The sequence below is a fragment of the Strix uralensis genome, chromosome 9, assembly GCF_047716275.1.
Source record: "Strix uralensis isolate ZFMK-TIS-50842 chromosome 9, bStrUra1, whole genome shotgun sequence".
Lineage (NCBI taxonomy): Eukaryota > Metazoa > Chordata > Aves > Strigiformes > Strigidae > Strix > Strix uralensis.
The window spans coordinates 21238801-21266039 of NC_133980.1; the positions used below are offsets into that span (position 1 = coordinate 21238801).

Sequence of the window (27239 nt, forward strand, 5' to 3'; positions counted from 1 at the left end):
CTGAACACGAGCACAAAAGGCTGGAGAGCTGGTGATGGAGAGGTCAAAGCCTGTTTTAATGTGCTATCTGGGTCACTGCTGCATCCATTCAGCTGGACACGAGTACTGACTTCTGGGTTCATCCTTGCTGTGCTTTGGTGCTGCAAAGGTGCTCTTCCAAACAGCAAAAATTCTGAGCCAGCCTGGCTGCAGGTCCCAGCCCCAGGTCTCTGCACTTGCAGGTCACTGTTACCATTGTGCGAGAGTACTTATGTAAAGGTAACGCTTGGGATGTTTCCATCTCCAGGCTGGTAGTGTGCTTGCTTGCAATTTAAATCATTCTTGGCTTGGCAGGTGAGTATGGAACAAGCCAAGCAAAAGCAACGGGTGCTGCCAGGAGGCTGCCATGGGGGTCACAGCCTCAGGCACACACGACACCTCTGACCATCCGGCGACCTTGAAACCGAGCCTGGTGTGAGGGCGGGCACGTGGGAGGGCAGCGGGGAGAGCGATGCACTCCCACAGGAGCAGGAGCTTGGTGGCAGCAAACGAGGGTCACACTTTACACATGTTCTAGCAAATGCACAAGGTTCCACTGCTGCTGAGCCACACTTCCACCCTGTTCAGAGATGTACCCACATTTCCTAACTTCTACTTGCAATGTGCATTGGAAGCGTTAAAACTGAAACCATTTTCTCTTCTTCCGTCCCCTAAATTAAATCACCTGAATCCAGAAAAGCAAGTGCAACCTTACTAGCAGCCTTACATAGAAACTTGGATGGATTAGGAGACTGGGGTCATGACAAAGTTACTGTTGGAAAACTAAACCAGGCCAATTCAGTGCTTGCTGGTTTGGTTTCTAATCCCTGCCAAGGGGTGCAATAACATTCGGCTGCTGCCAGAGTAGCTGATTCTGTGCCAGGGGACCAGCACACAGAGATGCCCCACGACTGGAAGAAGCCTGGATCGGCACCCTGCGCACAGAAAGCAGTTTGCAGAGTGAGCATGTCAGGAGGAGGCAGCCTCAAGGCAGGGCAGAATAGACTAAGCTAAAGGTGAGGTGTCTGCTAGATCCCTCTTGATGGCATAATGAAGGAAGTTTAGAAAAAGATTGCCTTGGCACCAGCCCTCCAGCTGAAGAAGGCCACGGGATAGAGAGCTGTAGCTCAGATGGACCAGGACATACAGGACAGTACTGAGAAGTCAACAGCCCAGGCTCCAAGGCTGATGCTCTGTGTCTGGAAATTCTCTCTTATGCCATTCACATCCAAGGCAGTGTTTTACTCTAAAGACCAAGCATGCCTACTCAAGAGGATTCAGCTGATGCCTTTGTGTTACTGGCTACAGAACATAACCAGCAAACCAGCCACAAAACCTCATTTTCTATCATCACACCAGAGTTGCAGAGGCACCCAAACTGTGGGGATGAAAAGGTGGGGAGCACTTCCAAAGACAGCAAAGGCACACATGGGTTTGCAGTGAGGACCTGGTGCTTCAGGTTCATGAAATACAGAAAGGGTGACATGTCCTACCTTGTCAGAGGACTTGCCTCTTCAAGCCTGGCCCTGCAGGACCAGCTGCAGTCCTGTGAGCATCCCACAAGCACAGCCTCAGCACAAAGCCCAGCAGCCTTTCCTGGTCCCAGCAGCCCAGGGATGCTGAAATAATCAGGGCTCACCCCAATCAGCTGTGAGCACTTGGTGGCCCATGAGCACACCACTTCCAGGCAGGATGTGATGCTGAGGGGAGGATATGGCCCTACCTGGTTTCAAATACACATCCTTGACAACAAAACCTTGATATTCTCCTCAATGAACACAAAATATTCTGCAGTTTATGGGACGTCATGCTATAATTGCATATATTAATTTGAAATCAAATTTGCCTTCCAATTAACTGTTTAGTCTATTAGAGGTAGATATTGCAGGTGGAAGAGATTCCAGGTGCCCAAGCATCTTCCATCACTAATGACACGGCAACTCACAAGTTTCTGTTTGCAAAGGACGTAACAAATAGTTGTGAGTAGATCAATAATCTTTACTGTTTTTAAAAAAAGCACGATAAGCAGGATGTTGCTGCTGAGCCCAGAGGAGCCAAAGCTCACAGCTAGACTGAGCAGGGGACAAGGGGCCGTAAGCAGGCCAGCTGAGGAAAAGAGGTGGGTGGCTGCATTTAGGAAGCTTTTTAAACTGCGACTCATTCCCCTTGCATCAATCATTTACAAGTAGCAACAGAGGACGCAAAACAAACAGAGAACCACAAAATTTTGCAAAATAGGTATATTTTAAAATTTGAACCAAATACAGTTTGCATGTATTGCATGAATCACATGCAGGTGAATACTATAAAAGATAAAAATACCTGTGCACATATTTTATAAATCCAAGCATTTATATATAATTTATAAAATCTTCATAGCGTACAACTGTGTAGCTGTGATGCAGAAGAGAAATTTTACATGCTGCATGAATGTCCCCATCAAACCGTGCCTTTCTTGGGACTAACTGATTCCACTCCACAGCTTAAATGCTCAGCTTGCTGTCAAGTTTTTCCTAAGTTTGGTCCCGTCAACTGTGATGTGGCACCTCCACAGGGCTTCAGCTCTGCCATGCAGCTGTACATCATAAAGCACTCTTAACAGAAGGTATTTGAAAGGTGTTTTAGAGCCTGATGGCAGCATTTCTGTGGTGTGTGGGAGGGAGAGAGACTGAGGACATGGCCCTATGGCTTTGGTGGCCCGAGTCCAGCATTCACCAAAGGGCACGTGTGAGTGGACATGTGCCCTGCTAAAAGACTCATCAAAGCTGCTTCCGTACACATGTAAAGTCAACACAGCCTGATTTAAAACAGTTTATTCACAGCCTGGTCGAACCTAAAACTGGTTAAATTTTCTGCCTGCGTTTCTTTTGGAGACAACCAACCTGACTTTAAAATCGCACAGCTCTTTCATGGGCACCCTCCCGCTTCTCAGACAAAACTCTCAGCTACATTTTTGGAACTTAGTTATATTTATCAAGCGATCAACTGATGGCAAAGCATCTCCTTTACATTCTTTGGGTTGATTTTGCTTGCCGCCAAGAAGACAAGCGTACATGGTTAAAAAGCTGGCTTTCACTGTACATTCTGCCAGGAAAGGCACAGGGGCCATGCTCGAAGCTCCATGGTCATCATGTGTTACATTTTTCTAGTCAAGCAGACCACATTCACTGCTGTATTTCTCAACAGCTCATTGGTCCAACAGCTGATAAATATTTTTTCAAAATAAGCTGCCTGAGTTATAGCAATGATCCTCCTATGAACACTCAACTGCTGTTCTACAAGTGTATAATGGTAATGCAAGATGCATGGAAGACCAACTATAATGCTGTGCAGCATCAGAAAATGATGGCATCTTATCATCACCACACGCTGTAGTCACCAGAGTCACCACTCAGCTCCTTCCACAACGTAGTTTAAGGACACTACTTGTCACCCCTGCATAGTAGGAAGGACTTTGTCCCATCCCCTAGACAGGGAAGCTAAATTGGAATTAAACAGTTTGAACACAAGCCTCAACATTGTGGTAACAACTCCGCTCGGTTGTATATAGGCAAAGGATCTTTTAGTGGAGGCTTTCTTATAAATACCCAAGATACATTTGTTACAAATCATTTAAAATGTTTTCTGTTGGATTTTTCTTTCTTCTGTTTTACTTTTTTGTTTGGGTTTTTTTTTTTTTTTTTTTGAGGGATTGCAGTGGGTAAAACCATACACATAGAAATAGCCAGGTCTGGCAGTGTCGTCAGAAGACACTATGACAAGTACAATAATTATCAGATTTCTTTAGGAAAATGCTCAGGTACACCCAAGTGTGGCCATCTCTGATCTCTGCCAATACTGCTTGTTGAAGAAACCTGCTGTCTTGGCCAGCAGGACGTTCCCACCGAAGCCTGACAGCAGAAAGGTGCCAGCGCTTGAAGAGCATCCACCTCCCTCCATCTCCACATAACCTTCCCATCTTCAGCCACTCCTCCTTTGCCCCCAGTCCCCAGGCGTTAGCTCTGCATGCCCCAGGGACAGAGCTTTGCTCTTGGCTGGTTGCCTCTTCCCCCACCCCTGCAGCCACTCACTCCCCCATGCCCCAAACACAAGCCCTTCCTTGGCTTGCTCTCCTGCTTCAGCAGGAGCAACCCCACAGCCAGGCAGGTGGTTTCACAGTCTGCAGAGCCATGGGGTCAGTGTCCCACAGGGACAGCCATGCTTCTTGGCACTCCCAACCCCATGGCAAACTGGTGGCTGCTGCTGCTCTAGCAGGGATTTTGGCTTTGTGCTCTGTGCTTGTCATCTTTAGCCGTCTGGGGCAGTGGTCTCTAGTTATGGGATACAGTGGGGTCAGTGACTTCTAAGCCAAAGTTATTTGCGTACAACAATTCCCGTGACTCCTCCAAATTGAGTATTTTAGGCCAGTTGTATTGGGCATGGCAAGGTTTTGGTAGCGGGGGGCTACAGGGGCAGCTTCTGTGAGAAGCTGCTGGAAGCTTCCCCCATGTCCCACAGAGCCAACGCCAGCCGGCTCCAGGACGGACCCGCCGCTGGCCCAGGCCGAGCCCATCAGCCACCATGGTAGTGCCTCTGGGATAATGTATTTGAGAGAAAAAAAACAACTGAGCAATTGCAGCCAGGAGAGAGGGGTCAGAATATGTGAGAAACAACTCTGCAGACCCCAAGGTCAGTGCAGCAGGAGGGGCAGGAGGTGCTCCAGGCGCCGGAGCAGAGATTCCCCCGCAGCCCGTGGTGCAGCCCATGGTGAGGCAGCTGTGCCCTGCACCCAGGGAGGTCCACGGGGGAGCAGAGACCCACCTGCAGCCCCTGGGGGACCCCACATCAGAGCAGGTGGGTGCCCGAAGGAGGCTGTGACCCTGTGGGAAGCCCACGTGGAGCAGGCTCCTGGCAGGACCTGTGGCCCCGTGGAGAGAGGAGCCCACGCTGGATCAGGTTTGCTGGCAGGACTGGTGACCCCGGCGGGGACCCACGCTGGAGCAGTTCGTGAAGAACTGCAGCCCGTGGGAAAGATTCACATCAGAGGAAGCTTGTGGGGACTGTCTCCACACCAGAGACAACGTGTGATGAACTGCCTGCAACCCCGCTTCCCTGTCCCCCTGCAGTGCTGGTGGGGAGGAGGTAGAGAAAATTGGGAGTAAAGTTAAGCCTGGGAAAAAGGGAGGGGTGGGGTGAAGGTGTTGTAAGATTTGGTTTTATTTCTCATTATCCTACTCTGATTTGATTGGTAATAAATTAATTTCCCCAAGTCGAGTCTGTTTTGCCCATGATGGTAATTGGTGAGTGATCTCTCCCTGTCCTTACCTCGACCCATAAGCCTTTCATTATATTTTCTCACCCTGTCAGGTTGAGGAGGGGAGTGATAGAGCGGCTCTGTGGGCACCTGGCATCCAGCCAGGGTCGACCCACCACACCAGTGCAGAAAGGCACAAAACACTTTTTGGTCAAGTTACCAGCCTTGATCGACTTATCGCGTCTCTGAAATGGTGGTGCCGTACGTTACTTCGTAAGGAAGGCGCTATGCTCACATCAATCCTAACAGCTTGTGCAGCAGTGGCACAATCACGGTAGCACTGAAGCCAACTGAGGAGTACGTTATAAATTTATACGGCACTTCAACTTCCAGTCGTCTCCGGGCTTCCAGGTCGCCAATGGGAAACTTGTACCGATAACGCAGCATGCCAAGGACCACACTCTTCATGAGCTGGCGCGTCAGTAGAACAACAAAGATCCCTACAAAGAACCTGGCTAGCACAACCACCACGATTTTACTGGTGATCAGAGGAAATCCAAGCTGAAAATTTTCACCGGTGTAGGCTGGTGCAACATACTGGTTATTTAACCAAAATCCCACAGTTGCTCCAGCTCCTGCTCCTAAGATAGTAGTGGTGTCTCCCCTCGTAGGGCTGTAATAGTCTAGTTTGGGGTAGTTGTAACATAAGACGAGAGGCACAACTATGGAAAGCAGTGGACAGAAGGGACTAGTTAACAGCGAGTGATCTATCATGTCCCACGCAGGATACAAGAGCACAAGCAGCACAGCCGAAATCAGCGCTCCGCCGATCACATCCTGCAAAGAGATCATGTTTAAAAGCTTTGTGAGACCTACAAGGTAAAACAGATATTCTCAGGTGATGAAAAAAGACCAGTATCTGCATTCGTGGGTGCACAGCAGCTGAGGAACGCCCTGAATTCACAGTGATGACACTGTCCACACACAGTGACGACACTGTCCACACACAGTGACAACCCAAAGCCTGTGCTAAACAAAACATGACAGTCCAAAAACCCAACCGTAACCTTGTCAATGTGAATGTATCTATTGACCCATATTTTTCCCCTGAAAAAATGAGATTCTTCCCCTCACTTGCTTTCATGTTTTAAGGGCACTCTCCACCTATGACCTCAATGGAAAAGGCACATGCATATAACTTCATCTCAGGAATGATATCAGGATAAGCTGCCTTCACACAAACCCTTCCCCTCCCATAATCCTACAAGTAACTTCATCATATCAGTGGGATTATGGCTTGCTTGCTTTGCATAAATGGAAAGATGCTGTCTTTTGTCAGAGACAAGTACCCAATCCAGGAAAGAGCTGCAGGACGTGGTGCGCGTGCCATGATTTCTGCCAACCGCAGTGAGAGGTAGGCACGGCCGAGTGGGAGTACATCAAGAAGAGATTTGTTGCCCAAGCTTCTGAAATCCAGCTTGCAGTAAAGTGCCTGAGGCAAAAGCATAGTTAAAACCTAATTTATTAACAGAGGCAAATAAGGTATTTTGAGAACTTGATTGTTGTCAACCGCAAGGCTGGGAAAGGAGACAAGAGGTAACCCCCAACAAAAGCTGTCTGTGTGAGAGCAGCCACATAAAAAGCAATATAACAAGTTTCCCTGTGCTGCTCTCCCAGCATCACTCAGGAGGCATCAGTTTGTACTCGGACCATGAAATGCACTTCAAAAGCTAATCACAGGCAGAAATGTCCTCTTCTCAAGATTGTATCTTTTTCACTGAGTCATGACAGTTGACCACTACCATGCTTGGTCACAGTCCAAAATGAATTATTTATGAGAACTTCACTTATAGTTAGGCAGGAATGAGGGGACTTTTTCACAACAGAAACATTTAATGGCTTTCTGGTAAATACATTACTCCAGTATGGCTGAACTTCAGCTGTTTACAACTTCCAGGCAATAGATTCACAGCACATTTGGTTTTAAACAACTCCCAGAGTAATTTTGCACATTCCTAATACAAATTTCCACTTACATTTATTCCCTCATCCATGACACGAGGGTAGCCATGGAAATACACAAAGTTGTTCACAGATGTCTAATATGTAAAATAGCATTAGATGTCAATATTTCACAATAATCCATCTTTTGATGCCAATTTTTAGGTGATAACTTTACACACAAAGGCATGGTTTGGCCTAACACCAAGTAACTGCATCAACACGAAAGAGCTGGGAGTTGCTCCCAGCACTGATGCTCAGAAATCTCATGACCACTGTGAACCTCCATTTCCCACCCCTCTATTTGTCCACCTCATATTAGAAGAAAAAGTCCTGACATCTCAATACCCCTTCCACATGTGATTAAGGAGTGAATCTCAAAAGCTGTTCACATGGTTTTCTTTTCCAACTAAGGACATTTAACCAAACATTAACATTCCCCTAACAAAGGCTTTGCTCAGATTTACCCAGCTGACTCCAGCAGTTCCTGGCTGGGGCACAGACAGCCTCTATTTACGGACCTGATTAAAGTTTTCTGAATTTTATTATACTCCTGTTCAGCCCCAGTACAGTAACACAGCTCCTGTAGTTTTCAACCAGGACCCAGACAACCACCTCTGTTCCCGACCAGTGGCCTTCAAAGTGGGTGTGCAAGACAACACATTGGGCTGTGGGAAGAAAATACTTTTTGAACCACTAGTAAGTAAAATAAAACATATATATATATATTTAAAGTAGTGCTTATTTCATTCTTATCTCATTCTTTTTTAATTTGTATTTTTGTGTGTGTTTTATAATGTACGTATCAGTACAGTAGTACATGTACATCATCCATAAGTAAATATACATATATTGGGGGTGTGTGCTCAAAATTTTTTTGCTGATCAAAAATGTTTGGAGACCAGTGGTTTATGCTGTTTTTCTCCTTATCCACCAATATATGGGCTTCTCATTTTGGAGGCTCCTTACTAGAAGCTGCTGGAGAGTGTGGGACATCCCCAGCCACAGCTGTCAGTAGTGACTCCCTTTGCTCCTTGTACACCTGGGCAGAGGTTTGATTTTCTGAACACCCAAAGGAGGTGGATGAGCTCAAGACCAACACTTTATGAAAACATTTAGCAGTGCAGAATTAACGATTTTCCTCCCTCATCTGTAAAACTAAGGAGAAGATGGGAAGAGGAGGGATGGCTCTGATTTCTGTGAGAAAAACTGCTTTTCTGGACTCTCCCTACGGTGCACCCAGGAGCAGGACCTTAGCTTTTCCCTGCTGTTAGCACTCCCAGGAAGCACATTCTTGCCTGTCTGCCTGTGTAAACAGATTAGGCTCTTGCCAAACCCACAATTATAAAGGAATTTTTAAATGAGGGCAGGCATGCATTTTGCTCAAGGTGCAGCACTACCAGCAAAGCTTAAAACCTCCCATTTCCCTGCTTGGATGCTCCAGCTCCCTCAGCACAGACAAGTCCCCCACAAGCTCCATCCCTCCCAAAAATCCCTCCTGCTGCCACGCAGCTCAGCCCTGTTCCCCCACAGCACCCCTCCACCTCCCCCACAGAAACGAGCAGCCACCCGGGTTTGACACAAGGGAGGCCTCGCTCCTATCGATTTTAACTAGAGAGCTGTCATTTTGCTTTGCTACCTAAAGAACAGGCCAGTATCGAGTTTCTAACGCTGCAAGTCATTCAGGTTATTTTCCTGTGCTACAGGTACATAAAGAAAAACAACAGAGGTAAACATCCAGTTGCATGCAATGCCTGGGATGCAGGACTGGGGTGCTTCAAAACGCTGTCTGCTGGGCTGGTTTTTTTGTTTCTCAAGGTCCTAGAGCACGATTTGTTTTAGGATTGCCAAAGCAAGACCCTTCTATGCTCTTCCCATTGAAACTACAGCTGGAATTGCAAATACTCACAAAATGCCCCTAGAATATCGAACCAGCACCCTGAACACGGTGGCACTCAAGCATCTTCCCTGATAGATACTGACAATCAAAGCAAAAATAACACTTCTATTCTGCCTTGTATATGGTCACTTACTGCCTGAACTCCCTTCACGCTTTCATTTAATGTGAGATGCTAGTCGCTCTCCTGAACAGAAATATCTTACTTGCTTTCCGCTCCCAAAGGTTACTCTGTTTCATCCCACGAGGACTGTTCTGCCACAGCGTGTAAAGTGATGCCGATACGTTGTTTATCAACTTTAAAATATTTAAGATAATTTCAGGATTAATGGTGGTGTTAAAAAACCTGAGGTACAGCACAGCAAAGGAGCAGGGTGGGGACTACAGAGTACCCTCTCCTGAGGGTGCTGTAATCAGCAATAAATGCATCAACACTGAATCAGTATATCTCAGGGCAAAGAAACAATTTACTTTGTTTACAGAAAAAACTTCCAGGTTTCTTTTTGGTCATAAAAAGTGAGATTTTGACTTGTCCCTGTATCTTACACCCCACGCTGGTTGGCACAGGGCATCACTGCTTTTAACCCAGGGCAGCACAGATGGGAAGCTGCAGTACCAGTAAGATTGTCACATCATCGGCTGTGGCTCTGGTGTGACTGGAGAGCCAGCTCTGCCGCCACAGCGAATGCCAAACCCACCACCTTGGTGCATTAAGAAATTCCTACTGCTGGCCCTGAAGGGTTAAAAGAAGACTAAAAGCCTCCCCTCCTCCCCCTGCTTTGGGGGCTGCCCTCGGCTGATGAAGTTCTTCCTGATATGATCTGCAATGATCTTGCTCGCATCTTTCTAGAATACTGTGCACGCACACGAACACCATCTCTCATCGTTTCAAACATGAGATGACTCAGACATGCTCCAGCAGCGGTGAAACAGGAAAACTTGTTCACCTCTCTAAGGCAGGTATCAAAAATTGGGCCAAGGTTTTAAGATGGAAGGTGAAGGGATATTTTCTAAAATACAGTTCTCTGGGGGAAAAGCAAACAACAAAAAAGATCCAGTACTATTGTCTCCAATTGCTTTTCATTCCTTAAAAATAAACTCTAAAAAGTTACAGATTCACTGCTTCAAAATGTGTCCAAATTTTTGCTTTGCCCTTTTCAGGTAACTCCAGATCCTCAGACTCCATCATTTAAGATTTAAAAGGAAAGACCCTGCCTTTCCCATGCTTCTCTACACACATGGGATATTCCCGTGCTGAGGTGGTGAAAGTGGGTTGGTGTAATTAAATTATCTCTCAGCAGTGCAAGTGCATTGCTTCCACTCCATTCTCTGGCTGGGTGATGCTCTCCTGGTAACAGCCCAGGCAACGGGTGTTTATTCCCTTTTCCCTAGGCAGAGTATTCATTCTGGTATGGCTACAATGATGTGGACAGCTCTCATATCAGCTTATTGCCTCTCCAGAAGGTCTTTAATGGCAACATCTCTTCTACTGACATGACTGCTTTTTGAGGCTGCTCCTGATCAAAAGCAATGCCAGCAATGCTGAAGTACAGACTGATTTGTGGAGCTGAGACTACAAAAGACAAGCCCCCACACTGGACCTCCAGCTATGGCTGTAGAAAAGCACAGTGCAACCTTCTTGCCACTCCTTCTCTGGCTCCTCAAACGGGAGAAATTCAGTTACACTAAGTCGGTGGGTATATGTTAACCATTCATTTGCTTTACTAAAATATTATGATCACTTAATACATAATTATATCCTGTCAGTATTCATCTCCTACTAAGACCTCAGGAAAAAATCCATTAGACAGAGGCTGTTTCGGCTGGTGGCTTGGCTGAGCGGCTGCTGCGCCTTGGCCCCTGGCACCTTGGGCAGCTCAGGGTGGGAGCCATCCCTCTAAGTGTGGAAAACAGCTCTGAACCGAGAGAACCTGTCATTGCAGGTGGGATGCTGCCACAGAGAGAAGGGTTGCAGCTGGGCAGCTGTGATCATCAGGCATTTCCCTAGCTCTGGCCCCACCGTGGCACACACACGATGAAGGCTCCAGTGAAGTACATCTGCCCTTTTGAAAGGCAGCATTTCTCACACTTCAACTAAGAAGCTTTTTTTTAATTTTAAAGCACATCTTATCATGTCAAAGGCACAAAGGACTTTTTCTTCTTTACCCTAAAATCCATCTAAATTTAGAGGAGTCTTTCATTACGATGGACCAGCATGGGAAGTATGCAAAGAATTTTTACAGACCGACTTAAGGTCACTAGCCAAGAAAGGGTGTCTCCAGCTTCAATTTAAGATATCATTTTGATCCACTAGGCCTGGAAGGGAAGGTCAAGCTATATTTTATAGATAACCTTAATCTCATAAGGGCTCCCTTTCTTACAGTCATCAAGTCTCCTTATTACAAACATAATTATTATTCAGTAAAAAAATGCAATTATTTATACATATGCAACCAACCAACAATCCATATCAAACTCCTGCAGGGAAGTAGCCAGGAGTTTTTATCCATAGTTGGGAAGCTGGACCACCCCTCTGACCACTATATATAACAGATCAATAATGTTCCCTCTCATCAGGAAGGAACCAGCCCCTGTGTAATCAAAGTTACACTGCAATCTATTCTTAAAGCAGGACTGACATCTCTAAACAACTATGCCCAACACGTCTGTCATATAAAGTCACAGATATTTTATGATTATTTTCAGATGAAGTATTTGTGCATCTCAGCTCTTTAAGAATGAATTTCCTTTCAGCTGAAAACAAGAAGTTTGTCATAATATTTTTTTAAGTGCTATGTCCCTGTATGGTAACACAAGACATGCTGTCCCCCAGACCCCCAAAGGCAGCTCACTTGTCATGTTTTACCCTCTCCTCCTCTCTCCGATGGTCACCAGTGTGACTCACTGACCTGCTATTCCTTCCCTGACACTCCCAGGCTAAACCAGCCCGGAATATTTCTCGCTGACAACAATGATACTATTGCACAAAAAAGGCTTAGCGTCAGTTGCCCAAGTGCATTCCTCGCAATTAAAATTTCAAAATAGAGAACTACAAGTCAGAAGCCACACCAACCTCACCCGGCTCCTCAACCCACATGCACCACTGCTTCCCTAATGGTATAAATAATTCCCCTGCAGACTCAAATAGCAATAGCCTGAGGGTTTTCTCACACCTGCCTTTGAATGTACAGCCTGAAATTTAGTGGTGTGACTCCTATATTCCTGCAGTGGCATGGCCAAGGCAGGATGTACATCGCTTGAAGAGTGGGAGATGGGAATCGCTGTAGGTAAGCAGAGCTGGAGGCAGGACCAGCACGGGACAGGGCGGCGCAGGGCATCCTTACCAGGACTGTGTGCATCCCCGTGTAGAGCCTGCTGAGACACACCAGCGTCGAAAACACAAACGCTGCTACCAGGCCTAGTTCGAACGGATACTGTGAAAAGGGGGGAAAAAAAAATACACCCATTACACCATTATCCACTTTAACATCAGTATATATCAGAAATAAAACACCCAAGCAGCCAGACGGATGTCAGAATCTTGCGTTGGGAAGTGGCTCCTGAGCTGTACTTCCCCAAAGAGATTCATGTGACCCGAGATTAGACCTCAAATCAGCCAGCATGCAATCCTGCTGGAATGTCGTTTTTTTATCTGTGGTGCCCACTTTTGCAAAGGTCTAGTCTTAGTGTGGGGAAGCCCCGGAAATAGATGGCATTTGCAGAATTTTTCCCCGCTGTATCTACCTGCAAAATCCATGCTAGTGCTAAAGACATTAGGAAAAAAAGACACAGAATGTTGTACAAGCAATGCCCGAAGTTGAACTGCAGCCTCAGGTCGCCCGATGGGAACATGATAGCCACGGAGCCTGACCAGGACATGATCAATAGTCCTCAAGCAGTGGGAGGAGAAAATCAATGTCTGGGCTGAAACCACAATCCAGCTATTAGAGCAGCCAGGACCGCTCTTCCCTGTGACACTTAAGGTTTAATCGTCTTCTTATGAAGCTGGTTTTGCTTAATTCCCTCTCTGAGTTGCTTACAAACATGGAAAGAAGTGTTGAAATAAATCAACATTTAAAAAGATAAAAAAAAAAACCAATCCATTTGGTAAAGAATAAGCTTAACATATTAGCCCTTAATCCACTCATTCAAATACTGAAACTGAGTGGGCTTGTGGGGTTCTTTCAGTCCATAAAGGAGATTTTTCTGAAAAAAAAATAAACCAACCCGAAATATAAATAAGTTAAATTAATTAGCCTGATTTGACACAAAGTCTCTGTCTACTGCTGAAAGGCTGATGACTGACCGGGGTGGCCACAGGTCAGTGCAAAAATGCTTCTGTGGAAATTTTAAGCATAACAACTTGCTCCTGACCCTTTCCCCCGGCATACTCTAGCCCCCGGAATAGAGAGCTCAGACCCAGCTGCAGATGTCACTCCCAGTTCATAAAACACTATTTTTTCCTCACTTCTCTAAGCCTTCAGAGGATTTATGCCCACTTTACTCCCCCCTCAGCAGGCAGCCTGGGAGCTAGTCCAGATTGGTAATTGATGACTAGGGCAGCTTGAGAAGATAGCAGCATAATGTACTGGTAGATAGTTCCTTCTTAATAGAGGCAATTAAATCATTTAATTATATTACAGCAGCTTTATTCTTTCATGGCAGTTTCCAAGAAGTACAAGACAGCCCGTGAAGAGCTGCATGTCCCACTGGTAGTTTATTGATTGAGGAGGAGGAGAAAGTGCTGCTGACCAGGTCTTTTTGGCAGCTCTGACACACAGGATGGATCTGGCCTTCCAGGGCTGACAAATATCCCATCTCTCGGCTCCTCCTCCCTGTCCCCATCCCACTGCCAAGCTGCTCCAACCACTTACCATGCAACTACCAGGGAGCAGAAGGCTGGCAGTGCAGCTTTGGGCACCACTGACCTGCTCACTCATCCCTGCACTGCAGGCAGGAGCAAAGCCTACTGCTTCACATCTGGGACTGGGTGAGTCTGGAAGTTAAATTAATTCAGAGATCTCTGTTTCTATGAGTTACAGCCCCACAACACAGCACCTTTCATCAAATGGGTGGCCACCTTCTGTCCCCGCACACGTGCTGGCATGGTGGGAAGGACACCCAGGGACACTGCGACAGCAAGACCCCCCCCCAGCCATATTCTCAGTTATGTAGGTTTATTTCTGAAATATACGTGAGAGGGCTGAGAAACACACTTAAATACGATACAGTGAGGAAGTTGTTATTGCTAGAGTACGGGAAACATGTTTAGATTCATAAAATGAAATTAAAATAATCATCCTGGAGAAAGGAGTTTCTGTGAAATAAGCCTTTAGAAAGATAAAAGGTAGAAGGTTTGGGAAAAATAATGATGAGATCTCCCCAAGCAGCCTGCATTCCAGTGCAGTGAAACTGCTGTTACTTCTCTGACAAACAGGCTCTCAAATCATGTTGTATGCTATTAGTCTATCACAGGTAAGAGCCAGCATATTTCCAAGGATGTTTTTCCTGCATCATACAAAAAACAGGTGACACAGAGCTCCTTTGGTTTCCCTGGGAGCTGGTGTTTCCCAACGTGCAGCATTGGCTTGGTGGGCACGGGATGAGCACAAAATGCTGATGCCAAGCATCTTCCATGGCAGTGCCGCAGCTCCCTCCGCGGTCACCCTGCATGCGAAAACACAGCGAACCCACTAAACCACGGCAGGGCAGCACAGTTCGCCCATGGCTCTGAGCAGGGTTCATGCTAAGGAAAGGAGATTTCCGCTAAGTTTCTTCTTGTGTCTATTATCAGCCAGCTACAGGTAACAACAGGGAAAAATACATGTCTGTGAAAATAAATACAGAACTTCTCTGGAAGTGGCAAAAGCTTTGGATTTGTTAGTTTTCTGTAGCTTGCTGGAAGCAGACACATGCTTTTTTTTTTCTTTTTCTTTTTTTTTCTTTTTTTTTTCTTTTCTTTTTGTACCCCCTACCTTGTACTGGTTCACAGTTGCAATGAGAAAGGAGAAGGAGATGGCGGTAGCTGCCATGGCGTGGGTGGAAGGCATCCCATACTCTGCATCCGTCCTCATTTCCAGCTTGACGACAGGTGGCGAGAGGGGCCGAGGCCACTTCAGGATGTCCTTGGAGACCTGGCCTATGTACATCACTATCTGGGGAGAGGAAAGGCCACAGGGCTGGCAGTCAGCATGGGCAATTCCCCACTCAGCCCACCCAAGAACCACCTCTATTTCTGCACTTTTTTCTGAAAAATCCACGCCCCGAGCACAGAATTTATCTCCTGAATTATTAAAGGGGTTTCCATTATCCCAGTCAGTGAAGGAAGCAGCAGTTTTACTGCCCCATGTTGTAACCCGATCAGAAGTGGGACCAAAACAGGGGTTCACTGACAAGATGCATCAATCTGGGATGGCATGAGACGGACAGCTGGCTCCCACCCCATGCTAGAGAAGTTTAAGTTTCCTCCCTGTCCCTTACAACCCCCCTCCTGCAAAGCAAACAGCTGTAAGAGAAATTTTTCCGCCATCACCTTCAAATCACCACCTCGCCCAGCCATGTCCCTCCCAGCTCCACACAGCAGCTCTCCGGGGGCAGCACCAGCTCTCCTGTCCCCAGCAGCTCCCACTCTACCCACTGCACAGGGTGCTGCAGGAACCCCGCGGGGATGCATCACCAGTGTGGTTATTAAATAGCAACCTCGGGGAGGCAGCAGAGAGAAAACTGGACGAGCAACATAAAGTACCAGTTCTCCAGCCTAATTCCCCAGCAGCAAAGGCCTTCTGTGCACTGCTTGGGACACCAATAAGCAAGGGCTCCATTAGCTGCTGAGCTCTGCAACGCTGTGATTTGGGGGGAAATGCTGCATTCTCAGGTCACTGCAAGCAGTAGCAATGGGAAGCAGAGGCAAAGCTGGCCAGCATCCCTGAGAGGTGCAGCCCATCCAGCAGCATCCAGGGCACCCACCATGCTGACATCCTCTGCTCCTCAGCACCCTCTTCCCAAAGGCAATGGGCTCTCAGCATCCACAGCGAGAAGGACAAGAACAAAAGTCTGCAGGCTGTGCCTGGAGGGTGTATTTGCTTTCTATTGCCACCCTCTTCACTTTGGGTAGTGCAGCCAGACATATGCAAAGCAAGCTCTACAAAACAAAGCAAACCTTTTTTTTTTTTTTTTTAATATAAAAATCAGGTTAACTGACGTCTGCCATGAAAGCGCAGTTGCTGTGCGAGACGGCTCGCTGTTCTGCTTCTCACGCTTCCACTAGCAAATGAGGGGTCTTAAAATAACATCCTTCCCATGCTGGTGTTAGCCATATGCCAGAACAGCAACACGATCATCCGCTGCCGCATTTGTCACCAGCCACATTACACCACTCTCTCTCCCACCAGCCATTTAAAAGATGGCTTCACATTAAAAGAAAGACATCAGGATTTAGGATTCACAAATCAGGCCCAGGAAAAGCCAAAACATCATGTTCCTTCATCCCCCTCTACAGCAAAGTACATGCTGGGGGGAGTGCTAGGCTTACAGCCAGCACCAGAGGCTGGAAAAGTGACTGCTGGTGCCTTTGCATCCTTTATCCCTCATCAGATGAATCACATTACCACCTTATCATCAGCACCACCTGTGGCACGCCTGGCTGCTCCTACTTCACGCTGATACATGGGGCAGAGGGCAGTCAGCAAATACTCTGCCCTGGACTGCTCACAGTAAACAAAGGCTCAAGGAACAAGTGTCTTAAGGAAACCGCTGCATGGGTTTATTTGGTTAAGGCCACCAGTTTCCAAATGGATGCAGGCACATCTCTGGAAGTTAATTAAATTCCAGGATTGAAAGCAAAATTACTCTCTCTGGCAGAATATAAAACATTGAGGCTGCCATTTGTGATACCATCTAAGAGGCAAGGTAGGATGAGCCAGTTTATCAGCAGTCCTCCATAATAACGACTTCCACTTGTAGAAGTATTATTAGCACTAGTACGTAAGAGTATTACAGAAAGGGAAATGAGTCATCTTTGAAATGAAGGCTATGCTAGGAGTCCTCTGATAGCGAAAAACAGGCTGAATGCTGGAGGTGGTATGGGTAAGCAAAAACACCAAGCAACCTCACAATGCCTTTCTTTCTGGCATTCCAGATTAAATTCTGACCCTTCTATTTTTTCAAAACACATGGTGTATAGACATGTACGGTAATGAAAGATGAGACAACCTCCATAAAACATGAAGAGGATATGAATAAATTCAGACTAAGCACTGATCTCTTGAAGCACCAGACCTTTGCCTTTAGCTTATCTGTGTTCTGTGCACACGGTTTTGCACGCTGTGTCCTGGATTATTTGGCAGAAGCAGCAGTTGTGGGTGCGGTAAAACATCCCCCATCAGCTGAACTGGCAGGCTTCCCCGAGAAGGTGAAAGATGACAAGTGCACCATTACTAAAACCCTCCCAGCAAAGGTGTTGCTCTGGTTCGCCTGCCTCCCCACATGCCGCTCACAAGGGGCTGGAGGAGCACAGGACTGCCCAGGCTCTGCGCTGACTCTTCAGCTCACAACCCAGCAGAGAACAGCCCAGAGCTCCTGTCGGACCTGCCTGTGGTGGGCAGAGGGGTGAACTGCCAGGGAGCTGGCCCCGCAGCATGGAGCAGGGGAGGCAGAGCAGCACCTGGGACCTACATATCTGTGTGCAACCCAGAGCATCAGTCCTGGCAGGGACCACCACACAGCTGGCGACTGAGGGCTATACCCCTGGTGAGTGTACCAGGCACAAACATCCAGAGCTCAGCCACAAATAGTAAAAAAAAAAAAAAAAAAAACCAGCAAACAAGTAGGAGGCCACCTCAGATGCGGTCATTACGTGACAAGTGTTTTGCAGAAACACACAGCATTATATTTCACTGCAGGATATATTTGAATTGCACTCTACTGCAGCTCTCATCTTCTGAGGATGGTAGGTATCTGCCTTAGTTAAGTGGCATATTGTCTCTTAAGGCACATTTCACTATTTCCTGACCTTGGTGGAAAATCCTCTGTCATCTTGGATTTACTGTCTTAACAGCTCTGGGAAAGAAAGCAAGCAGCCTGAAAGATCTGGCCTGTTATCAGCTTTTTTCAACCTAGCAGATGAGAAAACCCCTGTAACAAACATTGTGAACCATAATCACTGAAGCACTGGAAAGGAGGAGAAGGGAGATGGAGAGCTGAGCATGAGGAACAGGCTAAAGATCAACACAGAACTAAGCCCCACCTACACTTGACTTGAATTACCTACTTGTACAATGCCAAAAATCTTTGATGACCCTGTAATAAATTTACCATGGGCAGAAATTACCCCAAATCCAGACCAGCAAGTAACTCAGGATTGCTTAAGCCCACAGGACTGGGTAATTTTGCTGTGATTTCCAGCCTACCCTAGGTAAGCCAAACAGCACATTCGCAATGGCTTTGGACAGACAAACAGGGGCGGGTAGGTTAAGGCTTGACCCAGGAGCATGTCGCCTTGAAGCAGCTGATTGGCAGCAAGTTTGTGAGTTTCAACATCTAAAGCAGGGTGACCCCTCAAGCCTGCAGTGCTGTGCTTCACCCAGCTCCCCTTTCTTCACAACTGCTGGGAAGATTTAGGGAGGAAGGAGGGGCCTGGCTCAAACCATGCTTACCTAAGATTTAAATAAAACCCATTCCAAAAGTCTTTACACGCCCGTGTACATTTCCACCCAAGGGGTCTCTCCAGGCCCAAAGCTGAATGTTGAAGAGGGAACAACAGGCCCTTGAACACTGAGCGAGCAGACACCATTTGCTGTCTCATAGGCATGGCAAAGAAGAGAAACCTTGAAGCAAATAATTTCTTCACACTTTATTGTTCTGTTTGTTTCTCCCTTATATTGCTGACATTTTTACCTACCTAGAGTGCTATGTCACAGCTCTTGATGCTATTCTGTGTTTATTTCTAGCACAGGCTCTCTTCCACTCAGTTCGAGTGACGCAGATCAACTGAATTTTCTGGTGGAAAATCGTTTGCAGACATCTTCAGCATAAATAATTTTAATTTGCACATTAATAACTACCTCTGGGGAAATTGTCTGAACCTAGAGACTTTTCCATTACTGAAGCAGCAAAGTCAAAGCCGTGATGGATTGTGTAGGACACAATTAGCTGGAGAAGATAACCACACAGAAATGCACGTGAATTTAGATGAGATTTCACAAAACCTGATGGGATGGGCATGGCTAATTCCCTTTACTCTGAAAGCTGACAGCAGCAGCTCTAACTGCCCTGTACCTCAGACTGTTCAAACTTTCTAAAATGAAACTTAACTGTTTCACAGCTGAGTTACAAAGACATGTTGGCGAACAAGGGGGGGCTGCTCGAGCTGGCAGGGAGGGAGGGGAGCTGGAGTTCAAGGATGGGAAAGGAGAAAACACCACAGGTCAGCACCGCAGCCTTCCTGGGTCATTGGACATCCACAAGCAGGGCCCAAACCTGGGCAGAAACAAAGCTCTTGGGCATCAGACAGGTCCATACAGGGAACCCCTGTCCCAGGACCCCCACCACGCTTTCCCACAGGAGCACCCTCTTAGAGCAGCTAGGGGACTCTGCTCTACCTCTGTATTTGCAAGTCCTACAAGCTACGGTTGTGACAAATGCCACAATGTGAGTCCTTACTAAATAAATGATGGCAAAAGCAAGGTGGACCATGGCATGGGAGCAGAGGTGTGGTGGAGGGGTCACTGGCAACAACCATGTACATGCATAATGCAGGGAAGCGCCACTTTCCCTTCTGTATTGAGGTGCACACAGGCACCCACACAAGGAAAAGTTGCTCATATACCGCTGCCATGGCAGGGACCCTCAGGACGTTATGTCAGCTCCCTAATATTTGCAGTGTCACTTGACAGTGACATGGCAGCACCAGCTGGAGATGTGGAAAATAAAACGCATCCCCCAGTCCCGCCATCCAAAGCCACACAGGCACAGCCCATGGCTGCAGGGCTGTCCCCCATCACTCCTCCCTGCCCCCAGAGCTCCCAGCTGCGGGCTGCACAGCTCCCACATCCCCTGCCGCTGCTCTGCCTCGGTGAAACACAAACCGGGCACTTCATTCATGTGGCTGAATCAGTGAGCTGCATTCATAGGCAGAGGAGAGCCCAGGGCTAGCTAGGCAAGGCATGCTTTTCCTCCCAAGGGCTCCTGCTCTGCACTGCAAGGGAATGTATCACCTGCATCTCATTCTGCTCTGCAGTGAAGCAGTAAGCAGTCTGGCTTACTGAGCCATGCTTGAAATCTAGGGTAAGGCTACCCTGATGTGCTCAGAGTTGAACCAGTCTCTACTGTTTCTGCACTGCCAGGTGCTACCACATCATCTCAGCACGCTGTGGTCGTGCTGGGAACACACTGCAGCACAGACTGCACCGACGCTGCCATCGCTCCCAGGGCTCCCGCATTTATAAACACACAGGCCAAACATGTGGGCCAAGGCAGCCAGCCTGACACACAAGTGCATTTTTCTAACCCCAGACCCACAAACACTATTATTCAGTTTTGGATTTACTGAATTTCCTTAAATAAGCTGGCTCTTCTCTGATGTGTGTCTGTGCTCTTCCAGTGCTACAAAGATGACTCTGAAGTCTTCTGAATTAAATCGTTACAACAAATGCAGGAAGCATTAAAAAAACCCCACTTGGATAAAGACTTCTTCCTTGTTTCCCTCTCAAAGGGTTTTTCCGTAATGCTGTAAGCAACTTAATAACAAGACTTTCCTAAAAGTGAGGGGAATAGCAATCCTTTACAGTCAAGGCATCAGGTGAAGGAAAGGCAAAGCTTTATTGCCACTTTGGGTCAACAGCATTACATTTTACTACACAAGTGCAATTAGCAATTGCTATAGCAGCACAACAGCCTCTGTACCCTTTTTCTGAGGGTTTGCTCTGAGTCATATATATGGTCCACCTCCAAAAATACATCCTCACCTGGGGCTTGCACTGCAGTAAACAAGACAAATCTATCTTTGTTTTAACAGCTCTTGCTTTAGTGAACAACAATGAATTGAACTTGAGGCATTAGCATCCACATAGATCCAGATGCCAATTCATTTGTTCCAACAAATGAAGTTGGTGGCAGTTCCCTCTGGGGTGAGGGACTATTCCCCTCCCTGTGAGCATCAGAATCCCATAAAGCGACCTGGCTCCTTGACATTCGTATAACTCTGGTATTGCTTCAGTGATCTAAGAAGTGAGTTTGCTCACCTGCAGGTGTGACTGGCATTTTCAATAGTTTTCCCTCGCTACTCTTGCAATCACTGTGGGCAGCACTTCTGTGGCAGGAAGCAAGAGCACTGCATGTAGACTTACTGCCACGGTGCAGACATGTATGAAGGCAGACAGAAACACAGCCAAGCCAGCTCCATATGCAGAGGCACGGGACTGGTGCCTTAGGGCGCGATTTCCCCTCCAGAACACTTACGTGGTAGCTGCCCAGACCCTGAGTCTGGCAGGATTTAGGAAACAGGCCCAGTGCTGCAGGTGTGCTGTGTGTGGCACGTCCTCCATCATCCCTCCTCTGCCACACACCCGACCGTCCCACAGGCACATGAAGGTCAGGAGGAACAATTCTTTTTGTACTCTGTAATATTTCAGCTAACAAAGGTGAACCAGAACATATTTATTTTCAACTTCTGATTTTGCAGCTCTCCTATTTGCACTATTGATCTATTAAAAGGACAAGATGAAATTCTAGAGAAGACATGGGGTCGAATAGCATTGGCAACTTCTTCCCCAAGATTCACAGTGTGGCAGCCTGACTTTGAAACTGCTGTTTTGCTTCAAAATAGAAACTCCATAACTTGGCTCTAGAAACTCCAGCCTGCAAGAGTGTTTGTCATCTTCCAATAATGGAAATTTACAGTTTGAAAAAGATGTTGCTTTTGGTTTGATCATAACCACTGGGTGCTGATAGGAGTGACAGAGCACATCAGGAACACTGGAAAGAGGGGAAAAAAATAAGGATGCACTATTAATAAACTGGCATTTGCAGGAGATTAGTCAAGCAGAAGCAGACTGTATTCATGGTTGTCAAGGCAGGCGTGACTTTGATTCACCATACAGAAATTAAACCAAGCCTCCAGTCCGCACTGTTCACAGCTTCTATTCTCAGCATCCCCCAACTAAGGCTTAAGTGAGTAGATAAACACTGCAACAGATAATAGCTGTGACTGTGCCCCTTGAGCATCACTTCGTTCACAGCAAAAGAGGAGCAGGGCAAGGACGAGCATGTTTTCATGGAAATACACCTCCTACCCCCAAGCCAATGCCAAGAACTAAGGTTTGGCTTCAAGAAAAAACACCATGAAAGTCACTGAGCAGCACTGCTGGCCTTCTGCCCTGGCAGCAGCCCAGATGGCAGAAGCCCCAGGCACCCCCAGCCTGGGGGACCCTAAGCCACCCTCTGATCGCATCCTGATCCCCATCCCCTCCCCAAGCCACCCCGCTGCTCCTCACATGCCAAGATGGCAACTGTGAGTCTGAGCATCGTCTTGAGGCACATGCGCTTTATGGGAGAGGGTGGCTGGCTAGGAGAGCTCAAGGATCTGCCATCTCCAGCGTGGTTATTATTTTCCAGAAAATACATCAATCTTGCACTAGCTGTGCAGAAACTTTACACAACGTTTGCCAAAGATTTAGTCAAAGTGCAATGGGATGTTCAAGGTCACATTGAACTGGTGGGATGCACAAACACTTGAGCTGTCCCAGCCATGATGCAAGCAGCACACCCAAGAGGCAGGTCTCCAGCCAGCACAAGCAGCGCCGTGCTTAGCGGCAGTGCAGCATGCATGTCACTGCAAGGGGCAGCAAGGAACAGGAGGAGGAAAGAGACAGCACTGACAGCTTAAAAAGAGGACTTTAGCACTCTCAAGCCAGACTTCAGAAACACAAAACCAGAACAAGATCAAGACAGCCTTGTGCCTCCAGAAGTATAACCAACATCCTAGGATATTCACTCTGTCTTTAAAAGAAGGCTTCAGACAAAAACTATAAGGTAGTTGACTATCTTATTATGGGTTTAAATAAGGAAAATTTGGGCCCAGTCTCCTGGTAGCAGGAAAAACTACTGTCACATTGACCTGGTTTATTATCTAACACTTAAAACTGGGAAACTCTTACACCTAGTAGCTCTAGTGAAATACAAAAGGTTTCCAATTTAAACTTCACCTTAAATTATTCCCAGCTGGTCTCAGTTATGAAAACCTCACCGACACTTTTTCTTCAAGGGTAGAGTACTGCTATCAGCACATACAAAATTCTCTTTCAATCAACTTGCACACAGCATTTTCTTTTATGGACCATTTTTTTTAGTATTGTCATTTTGTACTTACATGCCCAAATACAGTCTTACATGTTCTTATGCAGCGTAATATATGGCACTTCAAACAGTTTGACTTTGGAGTGACTATGTTTATCAGCTGTTCCAAGCTTGTTTTGGTGAAATGTTGCAAAAACACAAAAACCAACAAACACGTAAAAATCTATTAACCCAAAGTTTGCTGCAAAGTGAGTTTGCAAAGCAGCATCCACGCATTCAATCACCACACAGTAATGTCAGTGGCATCATGATTGCAGGTAATTCCTGACGGTTATTAAACTCCTGGTTACCCTGAGAGCCGGAGTTCAGAGCTCATCATTCCCCAAGTAACTAAATGCCAGCAGCTTTTGGAAAACTGTTCCTCTGAAAAGCGAGATGGGAAGCTACATTGCCATGGATTCAGACTCAGGACCTCCTCGGACTTGCCACAGATGTCTGCGCCCAGCGCCATCGAGGGGCCCAGTGGGTGCCCGCCTGGCACCATCAGCCACCCAAACTCCGCCTTCCCTCGGAGATGCTGCCGTCACCTGAGTCAGCAGCTTATTGCTGTCATGCGGCAACAGCTTTCACATCTGTCCCTGGCAAAGTCCACACTGGCCAGCTCTTATTTACATTGTATAAATTAAAGTTTTATAGGCTCAAGAGGTGTGGATACATTTTATATTCATGCACCTTGAAAAAGATAACCAGAAAAAAGTTTCCAAGCATGTTGAATAGCAAGCAGAAACTGTAACTATTTTTTTCCAGGTCTCTACCTTACCTCTGAAATTCCACACCAAAATAAAGCTTTCAACCCTGAAAGGGTGCAGAGATTAAACAAGCTGAGCTTTCACCTCTCAAACTGAGATGTGCAGTAAATTTAAATACTTTTGGGGACTGGCTCGTGTGAAGTTATTTTTCATCTCTGCACTTCCTGGTTGAAGTAGCAAGAGTCACGGGCATCAAAGCCTCATCTGTGCAGATACAAGAGTGTTTACTTCAAATTGCTGGAGAAGGGAAGCAAAGACACCAGGGCACCTTCAACACTGACCCTGCATCTTTCTTGGAGGTTTCTGGCAGTTATTTTCATTGTCTATCCGTAAAGGCAAAGACTACATACATACTGTGAATCCTCAGAGGAAAGGCACCACGGAAGCACAGCATGCTGCTTTAAGCTTCCAAAGCTTCTGGATGGAGCTGCAGACAGCACTTCTCAGAGCCATCCAGCTAAAGAGAAAAGCACGAGCAGCAGGTTTTGGGGACCCAGAACTGGAGAAGACATCCTAGGGCACCAAGTCCACAGGCTGCCGAAATAAACTCTCTTCATAATTTTTTTCTACTGCACTTCGCCCTTCTAGAGTTATTTCGTAACCTTTGGCTTCAACTTAGCTTATTTACAACTGCCTTATGCATGTTCCTTCTTGTGACAGTACTTTTATTTTAAGAAGCTCCTTCCTTCCCCTGGTGTTTACAGCCAGCCCCATCCTCTCTCTGACTTCATTTTGTTAGAGACTTATCTAAGCTTTCAGTCTCTGCTCAGAGAATAGCCTGTTCCCTAATCATCCCTGGCCCCACTCCAGTTTGAATTTATCTTTCTCAAATGTGGGTGACTGGCTCTGCATAAACTATTACAGATAAGACGGCAGGAAGGCCTTGTAAACAGCATTAATACTGCTTTAATGTTTAAGGAAAGAAACTCCCGATTCATTCTGGGACACTGACTCTGTCATTTCCAACTTGCAGGAGAAACTCACAGGTTTAAGTCCGCAGTACCATAAAACAAAGGACCACACCCAGTACCACTTCTGCTTCTCCACTACCCACTTTTCCAGAAGGGTAAGCCCACTTCTCCCATACAGTGGTCTAACACCCTTCGTCATGACCATCCCTGCCAACCATGTTCCACCAGCGTGTGTTCCAATGTACCCGTGTGCTTTGCAGCAGGCTCACAAAAAGGTCATTGCTGGTCCATTGTCTCTCTCCTTGATGAAGAGCTTCACTAACAACCTCTCCTCATGCTAAACAGTGTTAAAAGGGAACTACTACTACCTTCTCCCTAGGGCTCTGCGTTTGATACCAACTCCTTCCCCCAGCTGGATAGGAGCCTTCTGCAGACCGTGCCTGCGGGCAGCACTTGCCCCTTTGTGCTCTTCACAGCTTTCTACTGGCAGCTGTTGTCAGAGACTATCAGGCTACCTGAATTTTTACTTCTATTTAGCACGGCTGTTCTCAGCCCCACATCACTATCCATTCAGAAGCAGAAGCTTTTCTTTAAAACTCTGAAATCTGCACTCCTTCCAGTGCTATCGCCAAAAACCTTCCGGTAAGTTAAACGCACAGCTTTATCACATGGAACACCTTGGCATCCCCCGTGCAGCTAGGCCGATTCTGCTGTTGCCTACATAACCAAGGTGTCCAAGCCAGACCAACACCACTTACAGCACCATGAATGCTGATTCCTGTTCACAGTCTGCTTGCTGGCAAATAAGCCACCCAGCTGAGCTTGCCATAACATTAACACATAGCCTGCACAGACATTTTTAGCCATTTCACAATTACATATAATTAAAATGTTTTTAAAACTACAGATTGTCACAAGTCTGTGTATTTAAAATAGCTTCTCCTTTTCAGTGTAAAATGCAACTCCAGAACTCTCTAAGTCAAAGAATAATATTAATAATCATAATATCACATGCTTGAATACTCTAATTAAATGAGCCTAGATCTGGACAGTACTCTGACGGACTCCTTGCAAGGTAAAGGCAAGGCAAGCCTGCAGAAAGGCATGCAAGGAGCTCTGAAGAGTCATTTTGTGAGCAATATGCCAGAAGGCAGTGACTACCAATTATCATCTTCTGTGGCACGTTTCCAGAAGCAGTAGGTGTATTCCTGGCCAAAACCCAGCTCTAATTATACAGTGTCCACCTACTACTGAATTTCATCTGCAAGTTATTTTTCATGTTCTCTTTATAAAATGTATTGAATAGGGTTACTGGCACAGAAGAACTGATGCCTTCTGTCCAAGACCGGGTGCATTTGAAGTATATGACCCAACTCAAATTGTTTTTATTATTTCTCATCATATTATTCGGACAAAAGACAGAATATTATTAAACAGAATTGACTAAGTTAAGGAGAAGCTTCATTGTAAAGAAACAAAGCTAGATATCACATCCAAGTTTTTACCAAGCTTCAGTTTCTTAAATCAATGTAATTGACAGCTAAACCTCCAGGGTCTGCCATCTGCCAGAGATGCTCCCTATCTCCCTTCTTTGTTCTAAAACAGTCTTATTTGAGCAGCAAATATCTGACTGATACCAAGATGAATAATGGCAGCAGCAAAACAACAGCCATTCCCAGACTGAAGTGCCTGGTTATCTACCAGTTTTTGGTGTCTGAATGACAATACATTTTTCTGGATACCCCAAACTGCATTTGTGAAGGCTGGAGCAATGCTGAAGCCAGTTAATTTGAGAATGTTCTCGTAGTAACAAAAATCAATGCTTTTAAGTCTTAGTCTTCAACAGAGAATCTGATTTCCTCACCCCCCCTCAAGCGACTGCAGAAGCACCCTGCTTATTCCACTGCAGCCTGTGCATCCCCTTCCTAATTTATACTAACTTCAACAAAGCCAGACCTATATGAAGAGGTTACGCAGAAGAAACTGAGGTAAGAGAAAGATTTCCTGAAGTGATGAAAAATGAACCTTAAAATACCATGACACATTGGGAAGGAACTGTTTTCTCAACTGTTCTGTAC

General features: G+C 46.3%; 1 protein-coding gene across 1 annotated transcript in view; it reads right to left on the reverse strand.

Moving 5' to 3' along the window:
* Window positions 1-2243: 2243 nt before the first annotated feature.
* SGPP2 (sphingosine-1-phosphate phosphatase 2) overlaps window positions 2244-27239 on the reverse strand; it is a 40902-nt gene continuing 15906 nt past the window's right edge. Inside the window, exons 3-5 of the mRNA XM_074878247.1 lie at window positions 15125-15304; window positions 12494-12583; window positions 2244-6088 (exon numbers count right to left, since the gene is read on the reverse strand). Of these exons, the coding sequence (XP_074734348.1) occupies window positions 5543-6088; window positions 12494-12583; window positions 15125-15304 (816 nt within the window). The 3' untranslated portion in view covers window positions 2244-5542. The remainder of the gene's footprint in view (window positions 6089-12493; window positions 12584-15124; window positions 15305-27239) is intronic.